This window comes from Dioscorea cayenensis, unplaced genomic scaffold (genome assembly GCF_009730915.1).
Source record: "Dioscorea cayenensis subsp. rotundata cultivar TDr96_F1 unplaced genomic scaffold, TDr96_F1_v2_PseudoChromosome.rev07_lg8_w22 25.fasta BLBR01002168.1, whole genome shotgun sequence".
Taxonomy (NCBI): Eukaryota; Viridiplantae; Streptophyta; class Magnoliopsida; order Dioscoreales; family Dioscoreaceae; genus Dioscorea; species Dioscorea cayenensis.
In genome coordinates, this window is record NW_024088559.1 from 189,441 (window position 1) to 214,998 (window position 25,558).

Sequence of the window (25,558 nt, forward strand, 5' to 3'; positions counted from 1 at the left end):
GGTGTCTTTTGCTTTTAACTCTTTTATGTGTTATATTATTGAGGATTTGGAATGGTTTGGGACTTAAGTGCAAGGCTTTAAAGGATCTTTGTTTGGTTTGAAGGAAAATGGAGGAGAAGGGCAACGGAAGAAAGCCTTAGTATTAGAAAATTTTGGTTGATTTTTCACCTCTGGGGCATACACAGAAATATTAATGTCTTCTAGGGTTATACTCACTAACAGAAATTTTCATTGGTTATGTATGTATGTATATACACACACACTTTTTCAGTAAATATGGTTTCTATCTATTCTAAACTAGACACAAGAAGGAAAAAGGAGACAAAACAGGAATAATATCAAATGGGAGGACCAAATGGCAAGCAAGTAATTTCATCATGAAGAGCTCTATAATTTGCATGAATCCTGGAGTGTTTCTGAATTATATACATCAAACCAGAAAACTCTACAAATCTATAACCAGTTCTGAATGCTTAAGAACCAAAGAACTCTTGCTCGATTTCCTTGTCCTGGTTGCGCCAAAATTTCAGCATATAGTAATTTTCCTGACCTTTCAAGTAGTATGGCGATGTAGTGGTCTTTCTCCTGATGAATATCAGAGAACAAGCTGATGCATTAGCGAACACAAACAAATTGGAAATGGAAGGGCAGGCTTCATACCAGGAATCACTACTTGAATCAAGAAGATAGGCAAAGCATTATAAATATCGATAGAGAGCAAGACATGCACGCACGAATTGTGATCATTTAAGTATAAGGTAAAGCTGCTGTAAATGATTCATTCTATATAACAGAATGTGGACCTCGTTGCTTGAATCAAAGAAGACACAGCATGCGTACAGACAATGGTAGAAAACTACGACAAACTTGGTAAGTAAGAAAAAGTTGTGATCATCTTAATCACAAGGTAAAGCCACTGTAAAGGATTCTATATAACATATTGCATAAAGATATGATCCTATGATTATCAGTAAGGATTGGAGTTCTATCCAAAGTATTGCAATGTTGGCACAATTGAAGCCCTAAATGACATGTATGGCAGAAATGAGCAATCACATAAAACAATATCATAAAGAAAAATATCTTGTGATTCCTTGGTCATGGTTATTATGATGGTATAAAACTTACAGAGTTTGATGTCGTCGGTGGACTACATGCACAGAGTTCAACAACAGGACAGTGTCTAATATGTACTGAATTAGTAAGAAAGTTCTCCTTCTGGAAGTTCCCAATTGTCTTCTTCGTCCTCTTCTTTTGACTTCTTCATTGATGCCTTCCTCAGTAACTTCTTCTGCTTGCGTCTTGAGGGAGACTTTGGCTTGTGAGACCTGTTCCAATTGCAAAGGAAATTAAAGGATTTGGCTAAAGCTACCACAAACTTTGCAATGTGAATATCCAATCAAATCCAGCCAAATAACCCAAAATATATAGAGTTCTAAAGTGCAAAACTCTGTAGCTATCTAGAACAAAGTACAATTTCCTATCTGCACAAAACTCTGGAATGAAAAGACCAGATCTTATATACTACCAAACTGATGTATGATTTCAATCTTCTGCTCTAAGGATAATATTCGAGAAACAACATGAGGAGCTGTTCTTATAGTTTTAAATGGTAGTTAAAGATGCATATGAGAAAAGAACAATCTAATAGTTTAAAAGGTAAAACAAGTTTGATTTATTTTCTTTGAAAGCTCTAATAAAAGGTAAAATATACAGTGTATGGACAACTCCAATCATTCACGCTCCTGTATTACATTTAGGGTTTTGGTATTAATCTTCTCACGCAAATGCCAAAATGTTCCTCTTAGGTTTGTTCATTTTTGCCTGTAACTGATAACAGGAACAGACTTCAATCACCATTCCTTAAAACCCTAACAAAGGTATCACTTTGTATAGGCCACTAAAACTACTTCATTAACATTTCAAAAATTCCAACAGCGGGAAAGAAACTCTCTTTTATCCTAAGAATGAGAAATAAAACAAGACAAATTCAAACTAAGACTAGGACAAAAGATCTTTGCTTTAATGCCTCACTCATTCAATCAAATGATTTCCAAGTTTAAAGAATTCATCTTCAAATTAATCTTCAACAGTTCATACTGAAAACAAAGTAATAAAACATATGAAAAAAAAAAACTAAGGTTTTCTTCGAAAAAATAGCATACACAACGAGGGCGGTCTAAAAGGGAGCAATACCAGTTGCGATTCTTGAGTACGGCCTCGCGAGACTTGCGCTTCTTCTTGGCCTGGGCGTTCTCGAAGAACATGCGGCGGCGGAACTCTCGGATGATCCCGGTCTTCATTACCGCGCGGCGGAACCTCCGCAACAGGACTTCCTCAGGCTCATCCTCTCCGACAGCCACTTCCACGTTGTAGTACCCCGATTTGAAATGGAGCAAGTTCGCACACGCCAACGCAGGGAAGCAGGTCCTCATCGCTGCATCCCTATCATCTACGGAGATTGAGAGGGTGCGCGCTGGTTGGGAGGTCCAATTCCGGTTCAGAGACAAGGTTTGGGGAGGAGAAGGGACGATGGGGAAAGGTTTCTCGGGTGGGAGGAAGGGGAGAAGACTCTGGAGAGAGATGGGCATGGCGCGGTCTTCAGCTCATTGCTCGCCGAGACGTGACGACGTCTCTAATGGCGGAGAGTTTTTCCAGAGAACCCCCTGGGGTTTAAGTGATTTCTAAAAAACTTTTTTTTTTTTAACTTGCCACCCCTGAAATATAGTAAATTATTAATCACCAATCCCTGTTTATTTTGTTTTATTTTACTACCTAAGTCTGGATATTTTTAATGTTTTAGTCTGATAATTTTTTTTAATCTTTTTATTATATATATATATATAAATATAATATGATAATATCTTCTATTAAAAACCCATAGTTTCTTCATTTATATCAATTATATATATATATATATATATACTAAATCACATTAAAGACATACACAAATAAAAAATTAATGCCTTAACCCAAACGTGTCTCACATGCATGAGCTAATTTTCGAACCCGTGTCTCACAGTCACATGCATGAGCTAATGTTCGACCTGCTTCCTCAGTAAGGGCATGAATACTCTGAGCAAGAGACCCAATATTAATAAACTAAGATATCATTGGTTCTAATATCTAATAATATATATTAAAAAAATTATATAAAATAAATAAATAAATAATCAATTTATTTCAAAGCCACACATGAATATCAAAAAGAAAATGAGATCAATGTGGTTTCATATAAATAGCAAACACAGAGAGGCTCAGATTACATGGATACAAAATAGGTACATATTCAGGTAATAAATGGAGTTTGACACAAACAATACTTCAAAGACTGAACAAACTCATAATATACAGCTTTGAGTTTACTGTAATTGGTTTTTTTAATTCTTACAGTAAAGTGTTCTGTTTCGCCAAGAAATTGTAAAAAAGGAATTTGCTCATTCATAGTTTGCTGTCATGCAAATTTGCATACAAAGTTGCTCAAATTTCAGTGTTGATCTCCAGAGGAAACAGTAGTCAGCAGGTTTCAAATAAATACGATACACAGTCAAAATTGGCTTCAAGCTCGGACAAGTAAACCCAGCGATGAACACACGCCGCATCAATATAGAACAAAAAGCATGAACCTAGCAATTTTAATTTTGTCACCTCCTTAATCTCTTGGTATGATATGCTAACTCGTTCAGGAACAAAAGATGGTACCTTGTATAATTCCATTTGAACTGCATGTACAAACCTGTGTTTGTTTGTGGGTGTTGGAACTTCCCTTATGAATCATAAATAAATTGTGTATTTTCAAGCTTCAGATGCCATTTCTGCTTCCAGGAGGTGCTTATTGTGGAGCTGACAGGAAGTAGCGTTGTCGGAAGGTCCAACATATGCTTTCTTGTATCTATTATTAGCCTTCACTCTAGATCCATCCCCTTTACGGTTTGAAAGAATCATAGACATAACCGCTAAGAAGCCAATGACAGAAACAGCCCAAAGCCCGACCATCCAAATCCTTATCCTTGTGTTGCCATTGTTTGATTCAGGTTGTGAGGATGAATTAGAAGTATCACCGTGTGCAGGAGTTCGTATGTTAGGTAAGACACCATCTGTTTTCAAGGAAATCTCATTACTAACTATTGCTGGCTTCTGATTGCCAATAACATTTGAAGTAGGACAATTCCTCCGCTTATAATGCAAAACAAGAGCTTTATTTAATGTCTCCGCACATTCAATGCTAAGCTTATCCCTTTTTAGGATATCTTCATCCTCTGAGGAGAGACTTGAAGCATTAGGAGGCTCAGGAAACTTTGCCCAGCATGTGTTTACCACATCAGTATTCCTCCAGTCAGCTTTGTCAAAGCTCCAGTTGCCGACACTGAATTTTAACCCATAATGGAAGACTCTGTAGTTGATGCCAGGTTCAGGAACATAGCCTGGGTAAATGAGTATGTCCTTTCTTATGATATGCCTCAGATTTAACTGCACGAATTATAAAAAGTAATACAGGATGAATCATGGTTATAACTGTGATCAGATATACAATAAAAGGATGGAAGAGTTAAGCAGTTGCCGTTGCGCTATTGGTGGAAACATTTTTCAATAGAAGATCACATGGGACTATGGCAGCATACCTACCCTACATTTCATCTTGCACAACTTAAAGCATGCATAATCAATACTATTTCAATGAAGAATTCAAGCAGTATCAGCATAATTCCTGACAAAACATATCTGCATTAATGATTAAAGACATACCTCAGCTGCACCAAAGGAGTAACCATACATCTCACTAATCCAGCCAGATTCATATATATCCCCAGTGAATTTGGTTGCGTAGTGAGCTTTGTCAGCTCGGACCTCTTCTGTCTTGAGCAGCCACAGTATAGCAAACTTTCGCAGATCTTCTACGTGCATAATTATGACACCACCAACTTTGTCACAGGCAGTTGGATTCCGAGTATGCAGTTTTGCAAGCTCATTATCACAACCAATAAGGTAGCTAATCAAAGAAAGAGTGTCATTGGTAAGAGCAAGCATAAACAACTGATCACAAGAAGAAAAATGAGGCAGCCATCAGGTTTGAGAGAGCAAATAAGCTTCTTACTCATAGGGAGTCGAAACAGGATGGCCAAGTTTTGCACCATATTCCCACGGTGTGATTGGGCCCCTGAGAATCATATCAGCATCCAGAATGACTATAAACTCCGCATCAGTCTCCACATGATTAAGCCAGTGGACAACAGCAGCTGGCTTATTTATTGCAGGATACCTATAAAGCAGATAAAGCAATTGATTTTATTGAAAATAATATTAGAACAGGAACAACAATGTTGGAGGTGTGCTTCCTAGTATTGAAAGATATCAGTTATATGTAGCAGCTTTTGATGATACGTGGTTCTTCTCAAAAGATAAATGGATCAGGTCGATGGGAATCATAACAAATCATGACCTATGAGATGCAGCGATTATTACATCACCATATGTCACATAGTAGATTGTGGTTCTCAACTGGTATGACCTAACAATTGGCAGTCTACCATCACCAAGTGCCACTGAAATGCACTGCCTAGAGCTCACTATCAACAAAATGTTCCTCAAACTTCCAGATTGTTGTCTTTAATGTCCTTCACCCTTGCAACTTTTAATTCATGAAGTGAAAAGGCTCATATATGACATGAAAAGAAATTGAGAAACACAATGGAATATCAAATTGACAAGGTTCCCTAGTTTGAAGGCTCAAAATAGATTATAATCAGCAAAATAGCAGTTTATAGCAGCTAAAATCATAAAACACTGAAATTTGAATTACCAGTCTCCTGTCAGTGGATGCCGGCTCATAGATGGAACATAATGTGTAGGAGCAAGATCACGGCCCTTATATTGCTCAAGGTCTTTCTCAGTGCAACTGAGAAGGCGTGTGATATTACCAGGTTGACCACTTAGGTAGAAACTATGCATAAGACCTACAGTTTGCCAGTCAAAATAAGGCGAGCATTCAGTAGAAAAAAGAGTATGTATCTTTGGATTTGGTTCCACTGGTTCATCTGAACGTTGTGTTTCCTTAGATATCTGGCTTCCCAGCTCAGGATGATTCCAATATTTTGGTTTCGTGAGCTCTGAAAATTTTTGACTTTTCAGAAAACTCAAGTACCTTGACCATTGAGGCTTAGGACATCCCATTGATGCATGGTGAAATAGAAGTCCTTCATTTAATGTATTAATACATTCTATGCTTAAGAACAAACTTTGCCTTACATTTGGATCAGCTTCCATCATTTGAACCTGCAAAAAAAAAAAAAAGGACAGCTCCACGTGATATCGTTTCCAAGGTTTTTGAATAACCAAAAAAAATGCAATTGCATAAATACATGACATCCAGATCAACTATCCATACAATCTTGAAGCTGACTAATACCTCTCTAGGGAAAGGGGGTGGCGGAAAAAGGCGGTTGCACTCATAAACAATGCCATCTTCATGATGTTCCAATTTACTGAAAGACCAGTTTCCAACTTTGAATGGCAAGCCATAGTGAAATAGAATAGGTTCAACACCAGGCCTTGGAATATAACCTGGGTAGATCATCAAATCATCATTTATCTTGTGGTGAAGACCTACCTGTTCATGCAGACCAGCAAAAGGAATTTAAAAGTGCCATCAAAACAGAGTATGAAAATATTATGGACATGCATCGAGAGGAAGACACCGAATAGGCCTCACCTCTGCAGCACCAAATGAATATCCATACATTTCACTGATCCAACCCTGACCATAAATATCACCAGTTATATTGGTACCCCAATGAGCCCTATCTTCACGCACTTCCTCAGTCTTTGAGAGCCACATGGGTGCTAAGGCCTTCAGATCATCAATATGCATGGCCAAAAGCCCACCAACCTTGTCACATAGTTCTGGATGCTTTGTGTGCAACTGAGCCAGAATATTATCACATCCCACTAAATACCTACATTTTCAGATTAAAAGTTGGTGTCAAGGAAGCATCCATCAGGTTGTCAAAGCAGTAGAGCACCCATTGAATAACATCAAATAAATCTGAAAATAGTAACTAAACCATCAAGAACATGGTCTGGCGAACTATGGAAGAAACAAAAGGGAACAAGAACAGAAATCATTGAAAACCAAAAGCCACTCAAAAACTAAAAAAAAAAAAAGCAACCCTAATTTGCTCATTTAGAATTTTGACAAAGTTCTTCGCAATGAACTTCGGACTGCTCAAGCTGACTCATCACATTGAAATGAGGAAGTTCATTTTCATACCCATAATACGCAGCAACAGGTTTGCCCTTTTCTACTCCTAGTTCCCATGGAATGATAGGACCTCTAATGATCATATCTGCATCTAAGATTACAACCCAATCAACATTCTCAGCTTCTTTGCTATTTTTAAGCCAATGCACAACACCTGCTGGTTTATTGATAGCCGGATACCTGGAGTTATAACAAAAGAAAATCATTATGCCTGTGATATAGTAGTTTAATCCTTCAAAAAACTGTAGAGAAAGAAAGAAAGAAGGAAAGAAAGAAAGAAATAATAGACAACTTCAATGATATAACAGGATATTCAGAGGGCAGAAAATGATTTTTATGTGAAATCCTACACCATTTGCAGTTTGAATTAAAGTGGATTTTAATTAATTCCAAGCAGAAACAAGCAGCATAATGTTGCAAATGCCAGCAAGATGCAGCATTTATGGACCTATCAGATGGCACTCCTAAACAATTACATGTTAAGCAAGATCAAAGGGTGTGAGGAAATGAAATGAGCATGTCATACTAACAACCTTTATAATTTTTCCAGAAATTATGCACATTCAGTCCCAATTTTCTAAATTATACTGAAATATCAGCAAGATTACAGGATGAAAGTAGTCCCCCTCTACCCACCACCATGATATTACAGACTCACTCCTATCTATGACGATCACATATCAAAGAAAAACACTCTTAGAATGCACACAAGATCAACAATGCACCCCACCCACAAAATTCAACAAATTGAAGCTCATGCAAGCTATTCAACACACCAATCAAATCAAAGAAACCAAAAACCATTCATATTAGCAATCAAACACTGAAATTCAATTCAATTACCAATCACCAGTCTGCGGGTGACGGCTCATTGACGGAACTTCAAGCGTCGGAGCAAGACCCATTCCACGGTACCGAGCACGCTCCTCCGGCGTGCAGCTGAGAAGGCGAGTGATAGGCCCAGGTTGCCGAGCCTTGCGGAAGCTGTGCATCAACCCCACCGTTTGCCAATCGAAGTAGTCCTGGCATTCAACAGAGAACAACGTGTGAATCCTCCAGCCCACCTCCCCAACCTCCACCGCCTCTGCCGCCATGACCAGCCCCACCACCAGCACCGCCGTCACCACCGCCGCCATCATCGGAGTGGCCATCTCACCGGCGAGATCTGGGTTTCCATCATGAATGAAAGTCCAAAGTTTATAGACTATGTGAACATTGACTTTTAAACTATGATTTTTAATTAATAAATTAATTACAAGATTAATTACAGAAGTAAACAAGATCTTAATAACACTCTGGATTAATTTTCAGGTAAATAATTCTCTCCTTTAAAAAAAAAAAAAAAAACTCAATTTTTTTCCAATTTTGAAATATTTAAACGTTGTTATTAACTTTCATGAGTTGTGTGTTGTAAAAAAAAAAAAAAATTCAAATATTACATTGTAGTTGTACACATGATATAATTTTTCTTCCTTTTATTGAAAAAGAAGAAGAATGTTTATACAAGTATATTATACTACATCAGTAAATTGTTTTAAAAAAAAATTTACATCTCACTCAAGTGCCTTGAAAATTGTTTTTTTTAATGTATCTTTATTAGGCGTGTAATGATAATTTTTTATTGTTATGATATAAATATAATCCTAAAACTATAATATAATTTCACAAATGATTATATTAAAGAGTATGAAAAAATCATCCAACAAAGTAAATATTTAACCTATGGAGCTTATATATGAATGTAAAGTTTATATATATATAAATATATAATATGGTTGCGATGAATATTTGACTGATTTTTATCTGTTATTAGAATATAATACGACTACTCTAATTACTTAAGTAAATGATTTTGAGTCTGAATTTTTATATTAAAAAAATATATATGAATAATTTATCAATTTATATGATGTTTAATACTTCACTCAGGCAAAAGAACCAAATGTGTCGTCTGTCCTTTCAATAAATCAGTGGTTTATCTATTTTTTTAAATTAAAAAAAAGTGTGTCGTAGACACCAAACTAAGAAAAACATAATATATGCTATATATGCTATATATATGAGTATATCTTAAACAATAAATACCTTTTATACATATTTCACTCATTAAAGCATCACACAACCTTTGGAAATAAAATAAAATAAAATAATCCAAAAATACATCAATGACAACATCATCTAAATAAACATCAAACATATATATACATCTAATTAAAAAGAAACAAAACTAAGAAACTCAAGATCACACTCAAGCTTCTTCATCCCATCCTCATCCAACCAAACCCAAACCTCAACTCCCACTCCATCCTTTGCATCAATCAACATGCAAACATCCTTCATCTCCCTTAATCCACATCCAACCCAATCAGGTTCTCCCCATCCAAAATCACTACTCTCATAAAACCCCATCCTACACCAACTTGTAAATATCCAACATGCATCACTCTTCTTCACCTTCCCTTCAATAAAATTCCTAACATACTCTTCATTCACACTTGTCACAGCTTCTCTCAATGCTTCTTCTTCCTCAATTCTCTCACACTGATGATCACTACTAGTACTAACCATAACACTAACCCAGAGGTTACCGAAATCCTTCTCCGAAAGCATTGAAACCATGTTCATCTTCTTATTTCGAATGTTCACTACTTGTGATACATGATTACCGGACAACTTAGCTCGCCGGAGACATCTCCAAACCAACCCCAACACAGCTTGTACTCTCGTTGGCCGCCAGCTTTGTTTGCTTATTCTCAATCTCTCTACTCCTTCCTTATCAATCACAAACCTTTTAATTATGGACACTTTGGTAATAGTATTCTCATCTTGTTCATCATCTTGTGGTTTTTCCACTGTGGATGCTGACCAAGGCTGAGGAGAGAATAAGGAAGCAGAGTCAAAGATTGGTAGTGAGCCATTAATGGTTGCACCTGATCTTGAAATGGAAGACCATTGTTTGAGGAACAAGGCCATTGAAGCACCATCAGCAATGAGGTGACACATGGAGAGGCCAAGAACAAAGCCACCAGAATCAAACACAGTGAGTTGCACTGCAAGAAGAGGGTCTGATAGGTTGAAGTGGTCTTTCTTGATTGGCAAGAGCTCTGGGAATTCATTAATGGGAGATGAAGAAGAAGCATGATGATCAGATGTGAGAAAGGACTGGATGGTATAAGCTTGATGAGCTTCAGCTTCGACGAAGACGGCACCTTCGTCGGTGCAGTGGACGTAGAGAGTGCCGTTGGAGCTTGAACGGTGGATACGGCCGGCGAGGGGGGAGAAGTGGAGGAGAGTGGTGGAGAGAGAGGTCTTGAGATGGTTGGGATTGATGGTAGAGGAGTAGAAGAGGAGGATGTGTGTGTAGATTTGAGGTGTAATGTGATCAAGAGAAGAGAGTTGGATTGGTGGATGGTTTGGAGAGGTTGGTGATGAAGGTTTGATGTTTTCTTTTGATTTTATTTGAACCTTCAACATGATTCTTAGTTGTGTTTTTTATGAAGATGGAGATGAAGATGAACCAATTGAGGTTTTTGTATATATATATACATATATTAGAGAAAGAATAGTGGTTTTTTTTTTTTGGACACCGGACAATAAACGTCACGGTCCCCCACTGGGGGAAGTCAAAGACAAACGCCAGAGCATCGCTCTACACTACTTTCACCCAAGCACAAAGCATCGCGTGGAACAAGGCTCGAACACGTGACTTCTATGAATCTTTTGGAGACCCTATACCACTAGATCATTAGGCCGGTAGTTGAATAGTGGTGTTTTTACTTATCAAACAAGGACTTACCAATAAATAATATAATAATGTCTTTATCTTCATCTCCAAGTTTTCCATGCTTGAGGGGTGACAGAATTGACTATGGTTTTGATCCATTGGGGATAATGATGAGAAATATGCATGGGCGGCTCAAATGTTGAAACTTTCAAAGTTTTTTAAAATCTTATCATCATAAATATTATAACAATTATTTATTAATTATAATAGCCAACACTTGCTAAGCATGGCATTTGGTGGTGTACTGATACTTGGGACTTAATACTAACGTCTCTTGCGGGAGAAGCATATGTATTCTTTATCTTTTCAATGTTACATGATGAAGAGATTTATTATTGTAAAATTAAAAATTTAATATATATAATTTTAGACATATATAACAGGTCTTAATTGTCGTGCATATTAATATGCTCTATATAATAAATCTCTGTTATATTCATTAAACTAAAGTGTAATCGGTGCACCTCCATACTACTTATCTCCCGTCGGTGCACCTCCATACTACTTATCTCCCGGATATTGCTTATCACTTTTATAATATATATATATATATATATATATATATATATATATATATATATATCACATTAAGGTCAAATTAAAGATAATAAGGTTTTCTGTTTAATAAATTTTCATATTTCCATATTTTGTCTTAACTATTTTTTTTTAAATTAAATTTTCTACTGTATGTTTTTTTAATAGCCTTTTTTTTAAAAAAAAAAAAAAATACTCTAACGTTCATTGTTTTAATATAAATGAAAAGTTTTATATTTTTTTAACATCTCATTCTGATATTTTATTGAAAAATAAATAAAGGCTTGATTATGAAATCTGGCTTTAAACCTTTGATTACCTTGAGCCATCTCTAACGATATGATTAGTTTATAAAGAAATGTTTAAGAACATGATATTTTGTTTGTAGCTTAGGATATTCTCTTGAAATTATTAACCTTTTTTTATAACAAGGGTTTTAAAATTTTTATTTTTATAATGGATTTCTTTCCCAAATTTCTCTATCAAATCCATCAATCTTAAATAACACTCATTTCTCCCACCAAGATATTTTGTTTGTAACTTAATTTGATATTTCTTTATGCTATTTTCATTATTTTTATACTGTTATAGTTCTAACATAAAATTGTTTGTGCTTACAATAGGTTCATAACGATAGAAATTCAAATAAATAAATAAATAAAACAATATGTTAATCTTCAATTAATCTCAATCCAAACCTATATCAACACACCCAAATTATATATGCATATATATATATATATATATAGAAGATACATTATTACTACTCGCCAAAGCCACTTAGTTCAAGTATAGATTAAAAACACTAATATGGTTCCGTTGTGTAACATACAGAGAATGAGTTTGTCGTCTTTATTAATAATAATAATAATAATAATAATAATAATATTCTAAAAAAAAAAAAATACAATGGTTAAACAACAAATATCAAGAAAGTGTTTCATTCATTCTTTCATTTATTTGCACTCACAACACCAATTTATTTATTTATTTATTTCAAAACAAAAACATCACAAACTATTTAAAGATATATAGTAAAACAAAGACTATATATCATTACATAACACATAAAAAACCAAAATTATATAGAGATCATAAAGTAACTAACTTAACACAATACAAAACAAAATAGACAACAATAAAACTTGATCACCCCTTGATCAAATCTCACCTTCCCACAAATGAAACAAAATCAAGTAACTCAGTGTCCCTCTCAAGCCTCTCCATCTCATCCACATCCAACCAAACCCAAACCTCAACTCCCACTCCATCCTTTGCATCAATCAACAAGCAAACATTCTTTACTTCTCTACTTCCACAAGCCACCCAAATTGCTTCCCCACTTCCAAAATCACTACTCTCATAAAACCCCATCCTACACCAACTATTAAGTATCCAACATGCACTCCTCTTCTTCATCTTCCCTTCAATCAACTTTTGCACATACTCTTCATCCACACTTGTCACAGCTTCCCTCAATGCTTCCTCAAGTCTCTCACACTCACTACTAACCACATTAACACCAACCCAAAGGTTACCAAAGCTTTCATTAATGGAAAGCTTTGATCCCATCCTTTTTCTAAGGTTTACTACTAGTGACACTACATGACCGTCGGCCATTGACACATTGGCTCGCCGGAGACACCGCCAAAAGAGCCCATTCACGGCTTCCACTCTTGTCGGCCGCCACCCTTGTTTGCTTACTCTCAATCTCTCTACTCCTTCCTTATCAATCACAAACCTTCTGATGGCTACCTCACCACCATTATCTGATGAGCTTTTTACCAATTGCACTGTTTCAGGCCAAGGTTCACTGGGAGAGAATAACAAGGAAGCAGAGTGAAAGTTTGGTAATGAGCCATTAATAATATTGGTTGCATCTGATCTGGAAATGGAAGACCAATGTTTGAGGAATATGGCCATTGAAGCACCATCAGCAATGAGGTGAGACATAGAGAGGCCAAGAACATGACCACCAGAATCAAACACTGTGAGTTGCACTGCAAGAAGAGGGTCTTCTAATAATAAATTGAAATGTTCCTTCTTGATTGGCAAAAGCTTTCTGAAGTCATCAATGGAAGATGAAGAAGCTGTGAGAAAGGACTGGAGGTTAAAAGCTTGATGAGCTTCAGCTTCGATGAAGACGGCACCGTCATCGGTGCAGTGGACGTAGAGAGTATCATCGGAGTTTGAACGGTGAATACGGCCGGCGAGGGGGGAGAAGTTGAGGAGAGTGGTGGAAAGAGAGGTCTTGAGATGGTTGGGATTGATGGTGGTGGAGTAGAAGAGGAGGATGTGAGCGTAGACATGGGGTGAAGTGTGATCAAGAGAAGAGAGTTGGATTGGTGGATGGTTTGGAGGAGTTGGTGATGAAGGTTTAATGGTTTCTTTGGATTTGATTTCAACTTGCAACATCATTCTAGTAGTTATGAGAATATGTGTATGATGCTTAATGAATTTGATGAAGATGAACTATATATATATATATATATATATAACTTGCTGGGGTTATATATATATATATATATATATATATATATATATATAATATGAGGATGCATCGTCTGTCAACGTTCACAGATTCGTAATCTGTGAACGTTGATATGGGCCATTGGATTTCAATCCAACGGCTGCACACCGTTCTATAAACAGTAACACTATGCACTATTTATAAATACAGTAAAAAATGGGATACACAGTGTTTTAATCTGAATCATTAAATCAATTTCAGCACAGTAACTGAATCAATCGCAGTCGTCCAATCCTATTAAAATTACTGGACATCATCATATTTGGCCATATAATATATCACAGAAAGTAGTATTTTGCTTGTCAACCAAGTCTTCAATGTTCAAAGGGACCAGACAAATTAGGGTAGTTGCATGTACCTATCTAGACAAAGGCAGGTGCATGTATGTCAGCTTTTCCATGCATGATGCATATATATATATATATATATATATATATAAATATATATGTAGAGGACCTATCATTTAGGCACGTATTTAGATTTCAAATCTAAGGATGTTTATAGTAGCTATCAGATGGTAATCTGACGGTTTTTATTCTTATAAACAGCAGGAACAGCGTTCTACAGTGTTCTACCGTGATTATAAACAGAAAAAAGTGTATAGTATTTATATAAACAATCAACCATCAGATGATGATCCAACAGCTTAGATTTAAAACGTCCCTAGATTTGAAATCTAGGGACTTGCCAGGATGATCTTTTTCTATATATATATTGTTTTTGGAAATTTTGTCACTACTTTTGAAATTTTAATTAAATAAATAAAGTTGACTGCTACATAATAAAACATTTGCTGTTATATTAATGTAATTAGCACACAGATATACTATCATTAATTTTTATTTTATGTTTTAAATTAATATTCTCTTTGGACTCTAAAATTAGCCATTTATTTTCATAGCTATTTGCATTCATCACTAAAATTAATATACCATATTAAAATTTTTATTACTGTGAATTTCGTTTAGTATAAATTTATAAAATAAACAAATAACAAACCTTTAACGGTTATAAAAGGGAGTTGAATCTTTTTATAATAAAAAAAAAGGGAGTTGAATCCTTAATTATACATTTATGAGAAAAATGACCCACATATTACTCTTCTAATGTGACCGGTGTTAAGTGCATAATATTTTTGAATAATAGACGACAAGCGCCATTTTTTATGAATAGAAACGGTACTTAACAATACTGAAACCCGAATATACAGTATATATACAGTATGAGAATAGTATATAAATCCTTGGTGAACAGTGTATGAACATTACAGGGAACAGTACTGTTGGGGGAGAAATTTAAACCCATGACCTCCCCTTACACTTTGATGTCATACCATTGGGCTATAATATTTCACCTTAATAATAAATAAAGTTTGAAATTCCAACCTTTCTAACACAAATTCCAGTAATAATAATACTATGAATTTTATGATATATGTGCCCTTTCTCCTTGTACTTGGCATTGGTGATATCTGAAGCCATATATAATGAATGATAAATAAGAACTCAAACTCAAATACAAACCTAGTTAAATGCAAAAAGAAAGATTCTGGACTAACTATTTTAAAGAAAAAGAGAGGGGGAGAGAGAGAAATTATCAATGAAGATCTCCTCATATTTACTTGCCCCTTCCTAACATTCCGGACTACCTTTTCTAAAGAGAATTAAAAGAGAGAGTGCAAGGTTGCATTGTTTGTTTCTAGAAGGAAAGAGGGAGTGAAGAAAGAAACTGTAATTCTCACGCAAATTTTGTGGTGTAACTGTTTAAGAGAGGTTGATCATGTGGCAAAGGTTGCATTGTTTGTTTGAAGGAGGGAAAGAAGAAAGAAACTCTAAGTCTAATGCAAATTAAATCTTGTGGTTTAACTCTTTAATTAAGGTGTTTTTCATAGAAGAACTAAACTCAAAAAACTCATGCAAATCTTGTGCTTTAGCTGTTTAAGGGGCAGTTGATGTAGTATATTTTTAGGGGAAGGAGCTCATAGAGCTATTTTATTAATCACAAAGAAAAAAGTTTACAGAGTTCTTAGGATTACAGACCAGAAAATGAAAAAACAACAAAGAAAACAGAAGCAAAGAAAGAAAGCAAAACAAACAAACAAACAAAAATACAAATTAAAACTGAAAACCGGCATAAGTAAAGCCCTCCATTATCCAGTTCGGGAGATCTCTACCCAGATGATAGAGGGAAATCGAGTGAAGATTCCTGCCAAGCAAAGCCAAATGGTTGGCCGGTGTTATCCATTCAGGGGGGACAAGATGGACGCGAGGGGAGCCAACGCTGAATAACAACTTGTTAATGTCCCGAGTCCATTGATTGATGAAGTGAATTGGTATATCAGCAGCCCAGTGGTTGCTCAGAAGAGCTTGATAAACAACGCGGTTGGATGTGAGGACGTGATGCAGATTGATTTGAGCTCTGGAAACTTCAAGAAGGATAATTTGAAAACTTTGAAGCTCGAGCAAAGAAGCGTGATTCCCAGCAATAGGACCACAACCTGAAGACATGACAACCCGATTATGAGTAGAAATGAAGAAACCAAAACCACTTACCTCAGACCTAGACGCATGCATTGCTGAGGTGAAGAGAAAAGGACCGTCCGCATTCGAAAAGTTATCCAGTAAGAGTTGGCGACCAGTCAGAGAGGTATTCACAACAGAGTGACTCATAACATGAGCCAGAGCTTTTGTAGTGATAATAGAAAAATTAGGAGTAGCGTGATTGAAGATAACTTCACATCTGTGTTTCCAAATATACCAAGCAACTTCAGTAATAATGGACTTATGAATTAGAGTATATTGGCTACAGGTGATCCATGAACCCTCTATGAAACCATCAGGGAAAACAAAGATAGTCCCAGTGAGAATGCTAACATTATGCCAAATAGACTGAGCTTTAGGACAATGAACCAGGAGGTGATCAGTGCATTCAAAATCCAAACTACAATGAACACAAAAGTTACGAGGACCCGAATTAATGCGATGGAGAAAATCATAAGTGGCCAGCTTACCATTAAAACAGATCCAAAGAAAATATTGAGCTCGAGGGGCTACATTGAGTTTCCAAATAGTCCTCCACCCATTCCAGGAATTAAATTCATGATCAGAATGATTAAAAAAATGATACACCTTAGGAGAAAGCTTAGACTTGCAGGATTTAGGAGTCCACAACCAGTGACAAGGAGAGTTAACATCAATATGCCCAAGCTTGTCCTTAAGACTGTCCACATTAGTATCAAATAAATTGAACAACTGTTGAAAGTCCCAAACACCGTGAGAAATGAAGTCAGAGACTTGGGAATTTTCCAATTCCAAAGTCATATTACAGAAGGTAGGCTTAAAGGCGATGGGGATACTATCACACCAAGGATCAAATAGGAAAGAAGCCAGATTAGGATTCACAGAAATCAAAGAGCAATAAGGCTTCAGATGATTGGCAGTATAGCAAAGACCTCTAAAAAACCAAGAACAACCTGGGGGAATAGAGTCTCTCCAAAAATTAAACTTACCATATTTAGACACAAGGATATCGACCCAGATAGCCTCACAGCCATTTAAAAACTTGAAAACATTATTAGCCATCAAAGAAATTTTGGCAAGAGAAAGGTTTCTAATTCCTAGACCCCCCTCAGACTTAGGAAGAGAAAGATTTGCCCAAGCAACTGCATGGATGCCCTTTCCATTGCCACCTTTATACCAAAGAAAATCCCTAACAATTTTATCAATTTCCTTGAGAACTGTATCTGGGATAATGTACGCAGAAGAATAGTAGGTTGGGATTGAAAGGATTGACGAGTTAATGAGAATAACTTTGGCTGATTGTGAAAGTTTAGAGTGTTTCCAATTCGAGCACAGTCTGCGAATTTTGTCGATCATAGAGTGTAGTATATTATTCTTTCTAGTAACTGTGATACAAAAAAAATACGAGAAATGCTATTCATCATGAATAGTTTTCACTAAATCCAACACGAATACTAACCTTATAATTGGGATTGCTAACTGAACTCCGTGGTTAGCAACCCCATCTCTGGGTTAGTATTCGTATAATTTTATTTGCAAACTATTCGTAATGAATAGCATTGCTCAAAAAATACTTCAATGTTTTTAGTAACTTTTAATTAAGATTTCTATTTTAACTGTGGTGTCATCTTGACTACTTTGCTATTTTTAATAGTTAAATTATAATCATCAATAAAATCTCTTTAAAGTTGTCGATTTTAAATACATATAACAAGAAGTAGTATTGTGTGAAGGAACATTTATGTCAAAAGAACAGTAATGAAATAAAACAAAGAATATCAGCTTAATTTTAGCTTTTTTATCATAAAAAAAACCAATAATAATTTTTTTAATTTTTAAATATTGTATTTTAAATTACAATAAAGTTGTTTAGTTTTTTGTGAATTAAAATGATATAAAATAAAAACTAAAAAATACCCCTTCTGTTTCTATTGAATTATCACTATTAACTGTTAAAAATATATTATGAAAATTAGTTAATTGTCTTAATTTTATCAAATTTTCACTTAATTTTTCAAAATTACTATTTACTATATTATCCCATCAAATTTACTCTCTTTATATTCTTAAATATAATCTTCTATTTTTTCCTCTCTATTTTGTAATAGTAAATGTGATGTACACTAGTCACTAGTATTTTAGAAAAAAAAAAAAAAATAGTTTCTTGGTCCATAAATTTTAAAATTATAAAAAAATCAATATGAAAATTCTAACATTCATTAAATTAATATCGCTAGAAAGTTACAATTAAAGGAAGGAAGCATTTTTAAGAAAACAACAACAAACAAACAAAATTGCACACTTAACTGGACTGATCATAATGTATAGATATCATAAAATAACCAACAAAAATACAAAAAGAGAAGGCACACTAAAACATAGAAAAACATGGAAAACAGAGCAACAGAAGCACAAGGGCCAGAACTCAGTGCATAAGTTGATTTAAAAATAGGAAATTATAGAGAACCATTAATTGGTTGGTTAACAGATTAGTTGGTCTAAAAATAAAAAGTTAAGAGGAATTGGTTGATCACACACTTACTACATAAGTTGGTTTAATGATAATTATAATAATAAAAATGGTTTGAATGAATGATTAGTGCATAAGTTGGTTCAAAATTAAAAAAATTATACAGCTAAACACCAAGTATATGGGTTGATTTAAAACAAGAAGTTATAAACAATTAATGAGTTGGCTAAGCACTTAGCATATATAATTAGTTGGTTTACAAATAAGAAGACATTTGAGTGATGTAAGTTCATAAGTTCGTTAAAAAATAATAAGTTACAAGGAATGAATTAACTAAACACTTTGTAAATAAATTAGTTTAGAAACAAGAAGTCACATAAAATAAGTTGGCTAAACATTTTGTACATAAGTTGGTGTAAAATGAAAGGGTTATACAAAATGAGTTGGCTAAATATCTTGTACATAAGTTTGTTTAAGTCATAAATAGTTTTCTTATGTCCGAAAAGGCGAAAACTACACGATTAACGGCGAATATCACATTAATCTTCTCCGAAAGAGAAGAAAATTACAGCATGATGAAAACAGTTGAGGAATGTTTAATGCCTAGTATGCTTGTTAAGTATAAGAAATCAAGGATCTGTTCTATAGCACAATCATGCTCAAAGCAAGTGAAAAGGCTACAACTTTTGAATGCTTCAACTGCAAAGTTGCCGCTGTCTTTTTGTTGTGGCTAAATGCTGAAAATACAGACACATGTAACTGCCTTGCAAATTGAGCTATCTAAAAATTATGACTGAATAATCATGTAAAAAGGCATCCATCAAGTGGCGGGTAGTCTGTTGTGTCGTAGAATTGCTTGAGGTCGAATTCCCCCGCATCGAACAAGTTACCGTGAACTTCTGTCAATGACATTGAGTCGTATTCGAAAATTCCCATGCCATTAAGGCCGACGTTCTCTAAGCAGCCATAGCCTTGAAGAGAATATAACTGCAAGTCATCAGGAAAGGAAACCAATCCAACTCCATTTTCCATACTTGATTCTTGTGATGTCGATAACAAACCATAGTTTCCAGGTTGATCCAAGTACAATGACTCTGTTCTTTGCAAGCTAGTGAGCTCGGGTGGCATGGTGAATGCTTGAGAATTTGTAATTCCATGTTCAACATGAACTGAGACTGAGTCTATTGCGCATGTAATCGGAGATATAGTTTTTCTGTGATCCATAGACACAGGCTTGATGTTAGTGATTCCAGTTTTCTCTCTTTCAGTAGTAGTGCAGGTCCTTGAGATGAGAGGCGGCGCCGTGTGAAAATGATCCAACGGTTTGTGTTCTTGGTTAGGCTGAGGTAAGATGGAGAAGCCTTGCGGTAGACCACCATTCTCAATGTTGTTTTTCGGATACTGCATAACTTGCTTCACTGCAATGTTGCTGCTCGGAGGTTGCTGCTTTGATATTGCTTGTTCCAAGGGCCTGTAATCGACATTAGGCATGAAGGAAACCAATACGTCTAACTGAGAAACACTATTTATCTTTGGAGGGTCAATAAAATCACTTCTTAAGCCTTTTTTGGCATCGGTTACTTGCACGGAGACAATGCTCTTCAAGTCATCGACCTGAATATCTGAGAAAATCCCTTGAGCTTGTATTTTCTGAGTAGTGCCGACATATCTGCTGGCCACACTGTTTTGTTGCGTAGAAATGGAGCTCTGAGTCATCAGAGGCGGAGGAGGTGGAGGGGGAGCGGGGTCCTTCGGACAGAATTCTGACTGTGTATTTCTGCTAGGAATTCGCACTTCATTCTGCTTTTGTATTCTGCTCAAGTAGAGACGGTATTTCTGCAGAAAAATGGATTTCAGAAATAAACTACTAAAAATTTAAACTTAACCAGATTGATGATATTTCATCATATAATTCTTCAAAAATCAGACTTGAAAAGAATTGATACATTACAAGTCTTGGCAGGATAACATTAACTGATTAACAGAGACCTAACAAACCTCTTCCTTCATATGGCCTAATAATGAATTGCTGCAATAGTAGCAGCCAATATCAGGATGGATGGACTGGATTAATTATTTGAAGATGTGCTTTGATTGCAATTAATTCTTATATTTACCATTTATCACGTGCTTGCAAATTGAAGCCCTGAGAGAAACTAAGTGCTTTGTTCTTTAAGGCATTATGTGCACTATTTGGACGCTGATGCATACTTAGTCCAAAGACTACTTTTCCAAGAGAAGAACCTGAATCCAATGTTAAGTTAGAAAAGGACCCATACTAATTGTCGATCGCTATTTATATGTTCCACGTTAAGAAACAGAATGAAGGACAACAATATATTTCTTTGAGGAAACTCTAATTCCTTGTTAAGAAGAAAAATAATAATAATCACAAAGAAGAAATAATAATAATAATAATAATAATAATAGTAGTAGTGATGATTATGAATAATACGTAATTTGTTTTCCTCAAATGAATTGTCTTCCATGCAATCAGTTCATAGACTGGTGAAGTTTCCGATGGTCAAATGACAATATGTAAAAAATTTTGGTTTACACCATGCATGCAGATCTTCATGTTCTGGTTGTAGAACTAGGTGCAATTACAAATGATTTTATACAACAGACATGTCTTCGAAATGGCATCTCGTCATTTTTTATTTTTATTCTCTAAGACAACAACACTCTAGTCCATAAATCTCGAGAAACCTGAGCACATGTGGATCTGAACATATTTTATTTACTCTGGAGTAGAAAAAAAAAAAAAAAAGAATTTGAAAATTTTGTCAAATTACCAGCCATATAAATAAATATTGCTCATTATATAAATGAAATTCATTCGCAACCAGAATGCTTTTTGATTTTGATGCTGACATCAAATAATCACCGATTGAAATTTAGGAATCATTATAACTCAACTCAACATAGACATTATTTGACTATTTCAAAATATCAAGATAAATAATTCCTTGAAATCCCAACGAATAAAAAATGTTTATTACCTGAAGGTGGCTTGCAACATTTTCTCTTGTTAGCCCAGGAACACTCATCAAGTCGAGTATTTTTTTAGGACCAACTTCTGCCAAAAGAAACATCAAGAACAAACACAAGAGCATTAAATATAAACAAAGAAAAAATTGCTAGCCTTAGAAAAGGCATACAATTATTTACTCTTTGCTGAGTTATTTTCGCTTCCATGGTTCTTTGAGTAGGAAATCAGGAAAGACCATAAATGAAGACAAAATTCAATACCAGATACTCACTATCAAATCCAATCTGATTTACAGCATCGACAAACTTCTGGTGAAGATCCACAGTCCAAACTACCCTTGCCTTCTTTGCAGCAGAAGAATCACCATATTCTTGGTCAGCTAGATCTTTGTTATCCATATCTTTCCTCTTCCTTACAGAGTCGACTCCGCCAAATACTTTATTTTCATCAAACTCCTCATATCTACTCCTTAGTAGTTGAATATCTTCGCTGCTATCATGACTTTCAATCTCTCTCACCTCATGTATTTTCTTTCTGTAAACATGTTGCCATATATTGCGCAGTTCTTTCAACCTTACAGGCTTAAGAAGATAATCACAAGCACCATGTTGAACACCTTTCATAACTCTACTTGTTTCCCCATCGACAGACATCACTGTAAATTTAGAGAAACAGAAAAGTTACTCTAGTATTGAGCACCAGCAAATTCATGAGTTCTACTAATGCTATAAATTTGGGCGCATATAAACTTAACTGATAACAGGAAGATCCATCTCAAGTCCAACATGCTCAAGAAGCTTGAAACCATCCATGTCAGGCATATTGACATCACTGATCACAATGTCAAATTTATCTTTTCTTTCCCGGAGAATATGTAGAGCAACTCTTGCTAAACCACATGTAGTTACTGCAACATTCAAGAATATTATTAGTAATAAACATCTTCAACAGTGTAGGAAGGAAGGAAGCATCTTACTTTCACACTTTAAGAATTAGGTGGGTATCAAATGCAGGTATTTTACAGAAATGAAAAATGAATCCAACATAGGGGCATTAATAAGCTTGACTAATATTCTTTAAGAAAAATACATTTTTTGTTATAACAAGCATCACATTTTCCAGTTGGAATGAGAAGGGTCCTTCAGCAGGCAGAGGACAAAATACAGGATTATCAGTGAATGAAATGTAGGTATATCGAAAGTTATATAGCAGCATCAATTAAAACTCACTACATTAGACTATCAAACTTTGTCTAAGGCCAAATTAAAAACAAATGAATGATACAATAGTATCGCAAAATGAACTGCAATATTCTCAAATTTTAAACCCCTGGAACTTATAAAAAATACATCAGCAAAAATCTCAGTACACTTGGGTTTCATCACTTTTAAGTTTTATCCTTGGTCTTCAAAAAGAGCAGGCGTCCTTCAGTCACAGAGTAATAGCTAAAAACTTAATCAAACAGTTCCCTTAAATTACTGTATAAAAAAATGGAATTTTGAAATGCAGCTATAAATTATGAAAACATAGTCAAAATTATCGGACAGTAAGACACAGTAAAAAAACTAAAGTTACCGATGAATGCCATCAACTCAACTGTTCATAAGAAATTAAAAAGGCCAAACCAGAGGACCAAAGCAAAAACAAGCAAACAGAACAATAAAAACCATACGGTATGCAACTATTCTTTCTAAACAGTATAAACACATGTTCGTCCCTGTTTTCCTGATCATAAAAGTCATGTTTTGCAGTCAAATCAGTATCTGAAAATAAAAAATAAAAAAAAATCTCATGCTGACCACCAACACAAGCAGAGCTCCTAAACCCTAATCTACCAGAAAGCAATGCAGAAATCCTTGGGTTAAATAAAAACAAGCAACAACCCCACACAAAGCCATGCTCAAGACAACAAAATTGAAAAGCAATAACCAAAACCACGCAAATCATATGAAATCAAAGCAATCAAGCAAACAATCCAAATCAAACAGAGCAAAACTTCCATGCAGGCATTAAAGCAAGCACCTTGTTGAGCTAAAAACCAACCCAACAACCCCAGCATCCAAGAAACACAGAGAGACATCAAAAGAAGAAAGAAAAGCAAAAACAAAGTGAAGAAATACATTAAGGTGGAACAAAAAACCACCACCTTCATAGGAGCACTTCTTGAGCATCTTTTCAAGGATTTTCAACCAAGTAGGATCATCATCAACAACGAGGACCCGAAGCCCATAAGGAAAGGCTTCCGCCCTGGTGGTAAGATGACCAGCGTTCTCCCCAGGCATGCTATTGCTAGCGATGAAGACGCTGAGAAGCAAGACAAGAGAAACAGAGCAAAGAGAGAAGGAGGAAAGAGAGAAAGGGAGTTCAATGGCTGCAGCACTTGGCCTCAAATTATAATGTTCGAATATATAAATAAATTTAATAAGTAAATAAATTAATTAAAATAAAATAAATAGATAAAGCACTTGCCTTCCCTCAACGAATATTGGCGCCAGTTAGTTAACTCAGTGGGCCCCAGCCTCTTTCCCTCTCTCTCTCTCTCTCTCTCTATCTTTTGGTTTTTATTTTTATTTTTTATTTTTTATTTATTTCAAAAAATAATAGGAATTAAAATCATGGTGTTAGGGACGTTGTTTTGGTATATTTACACTTAATCCTCTGTGTAGAATATTCATGATCTCGTTAAAAAATAGAGTTTAAATCTCAGTTATTAAAAATAAAATGAATTAATTAGGATGATCAATTTCATAATAAAAGGATGGTAAGAATGGTAATTTTTTTCTTTTTGTCATATCTCTGATAATATTGGTTGAGTCAAATAATTTATTAATTTTTATTTAAATTGATAATAATAATAATAATAATATTATTATTATTATTATTATAGCATCGCACGAATCGTTGCTCTGGGCCGTTGGATTTCAATCCAATGGTTCTGCACTATTCAATAATACTATTTATAAACAGTATATAATAAAAAATGGAATAAACAGTATTTTTCAAAAGATATTATTAATCTTGTTGCTGTCTGTGGATGTCAATAAAAACCCTTTTCTCATATATTATTATTATTATTATTATTATTATTATTATTATATAGTGATATTCCTTTTGGAAAATTGTAAGGGATAAAGCTTGTGGAGATGATAGATCAATGGTTTAGTTAGTTAACTTTGGCAGAGCAAATTCTTTCTTTGTCACTAATATTCATTTTATAAGAATTTACTTTATTATTTTTTTAATAAAACTTTTTATTGTTTAATCAGAAATATTGGATCAGTGGTTCAAAACATGTATATATATATATATATATATATATATATATATATATATATATATATATATATATATATATATATATATGAGGACCAATCATCTAGAGATGTCTCTAGATTTCAAATCTAGGAATGTCTATAGTAACGAGAGTGATAATCTGACGGTTCTTATTATTATAAACAGTGAAAACCGCGT

At 34.9% G+C, this 25,558-nt stretch overlaps 5 protein-coding genes across 5 annotated transcripts; all 5 read right to left on the reverse strand.

Annotated features, from left to right (window-relative positions):
• Positions 1 to 333: 333 nt before the first annotated feature.
• Positions 334 to 2,639, reverse strand: LOC120257520 (30S ribosomal protein S21, chloroplastic-like). The gene is made up of 3 exons (XM_039264982.1): positions 2,197 to 2,639; positions 1,129 to 1,328; positions 334 to 585 (listed from the first exon to the last, which is right to left on the reverse strand). Exons 1-2 carry the CDS (start codon positions 2,589 to 2,591, stop codon positions 1,199 to 1,201), a joined length of 525 nt encoding a protein of 174 aa, XP_039120916.1. The 5' UTR covers positions 2,592 to 2,639; the 3' UTR covers positions 334 to 585; positions 1,129 to 1,198.
• A 577-nt stretch (positions 2,640 to 3,216) lies between these two features.
• LOC120257513 (peptidyl serine alpha-galactosyltransferase) lies at positions 3,217 to 8,534 on the reverse strand. The gene is made up of 8 exons (XM_039264974.1): positions 8,102 to 8,534; positions 7,268 to 7,438; positions 6,710 to 6,953; positions 6,407 to 6,607; positions 5,801 to 6,273; positions 5,096 to 5,260; positions 4,747 to 4,990; positions 3,217 to 4,470 (listed from the first exon to the last, which is right to left on the reverse strand). Exons 1-8 carry the CDS (start codon positions 8,407 to 8,409, stop codon positions 3,796 to 3,798), a joined length of 2,481 nt encoding a protein of 826 aa, XP_039120908.1. The 5' UTR covers positions 8,410 to 8,534; the 3' UTR covers positions 3,217 to 3,795.
• Positions 8,535 to 9,349: 815 nt separating this feature from the next.
• On the reverse strand, positions 9,350 to 10,765 carry LOC120257521 (BAHD acyltransferase At5g47980-like). The gene has a single exon (XM_039264984.1). The coding sequence runs from the start codon at positions 10,730 to 10,732 to the stop codon at positions 9,470 to 9,472; it is 1,263 nt and encodes a 420-aa protein (XP_039120918.1). The 5' UTR covers positions 10,733 to 10,765; the 3' UTR covers positions 9,350 to 9,469.
• Positions 10,766 to 12,545: 1,780 nt separating this feature from the next.
• LOC120257499 (stemmadenine O-acetyltransferase-like) lies at positions 12,546 to 14,039 on the reverse strand. The gene has a single exon (XM_039264952.1). It carries the CDS (start codon positions 13,992 to 13,994, stop codon positions 12,744 to 12,746), a length of 1,251 nt encoding a protein of 416 aa, XP_039120886.1. The 5' UTR covers positions 13,995 to 14,039; the 3' UTR covers positions 12,546 to 12,743.
• A 5,519-nt stretch (positions 14,040 to 19,558) lies between these two features.
• On the reverse strand, positions 19,559 to 24,455 carry LOC120257525 (two-component response regulator ORR26-like). Its single transcript, XM_039264990.1, has 5 exons — positions 24,234 to 24,455; positions 22,842 to 22,994; positions 22,359 to 22,742; positions 22,098 to 22,174; positions 19,559 to 20,931 (listed from the first exon to the last, which is right to left on the reverse strand). Exons 1-5 carry the CDS (start codon positions 24,367 to 24,369, stop codon positions 19,897 to 19,899), a joined length of 1,785 nt encoding a protein of 594 aa, XP_039120924.1. The 5' UTR covers positions 24,370 to 24,455; the 3' UTR covers positions 19,559 to 19,896.
• Positions 24,456 to 25,558: the final 1,103 nt, after the last annotated feature.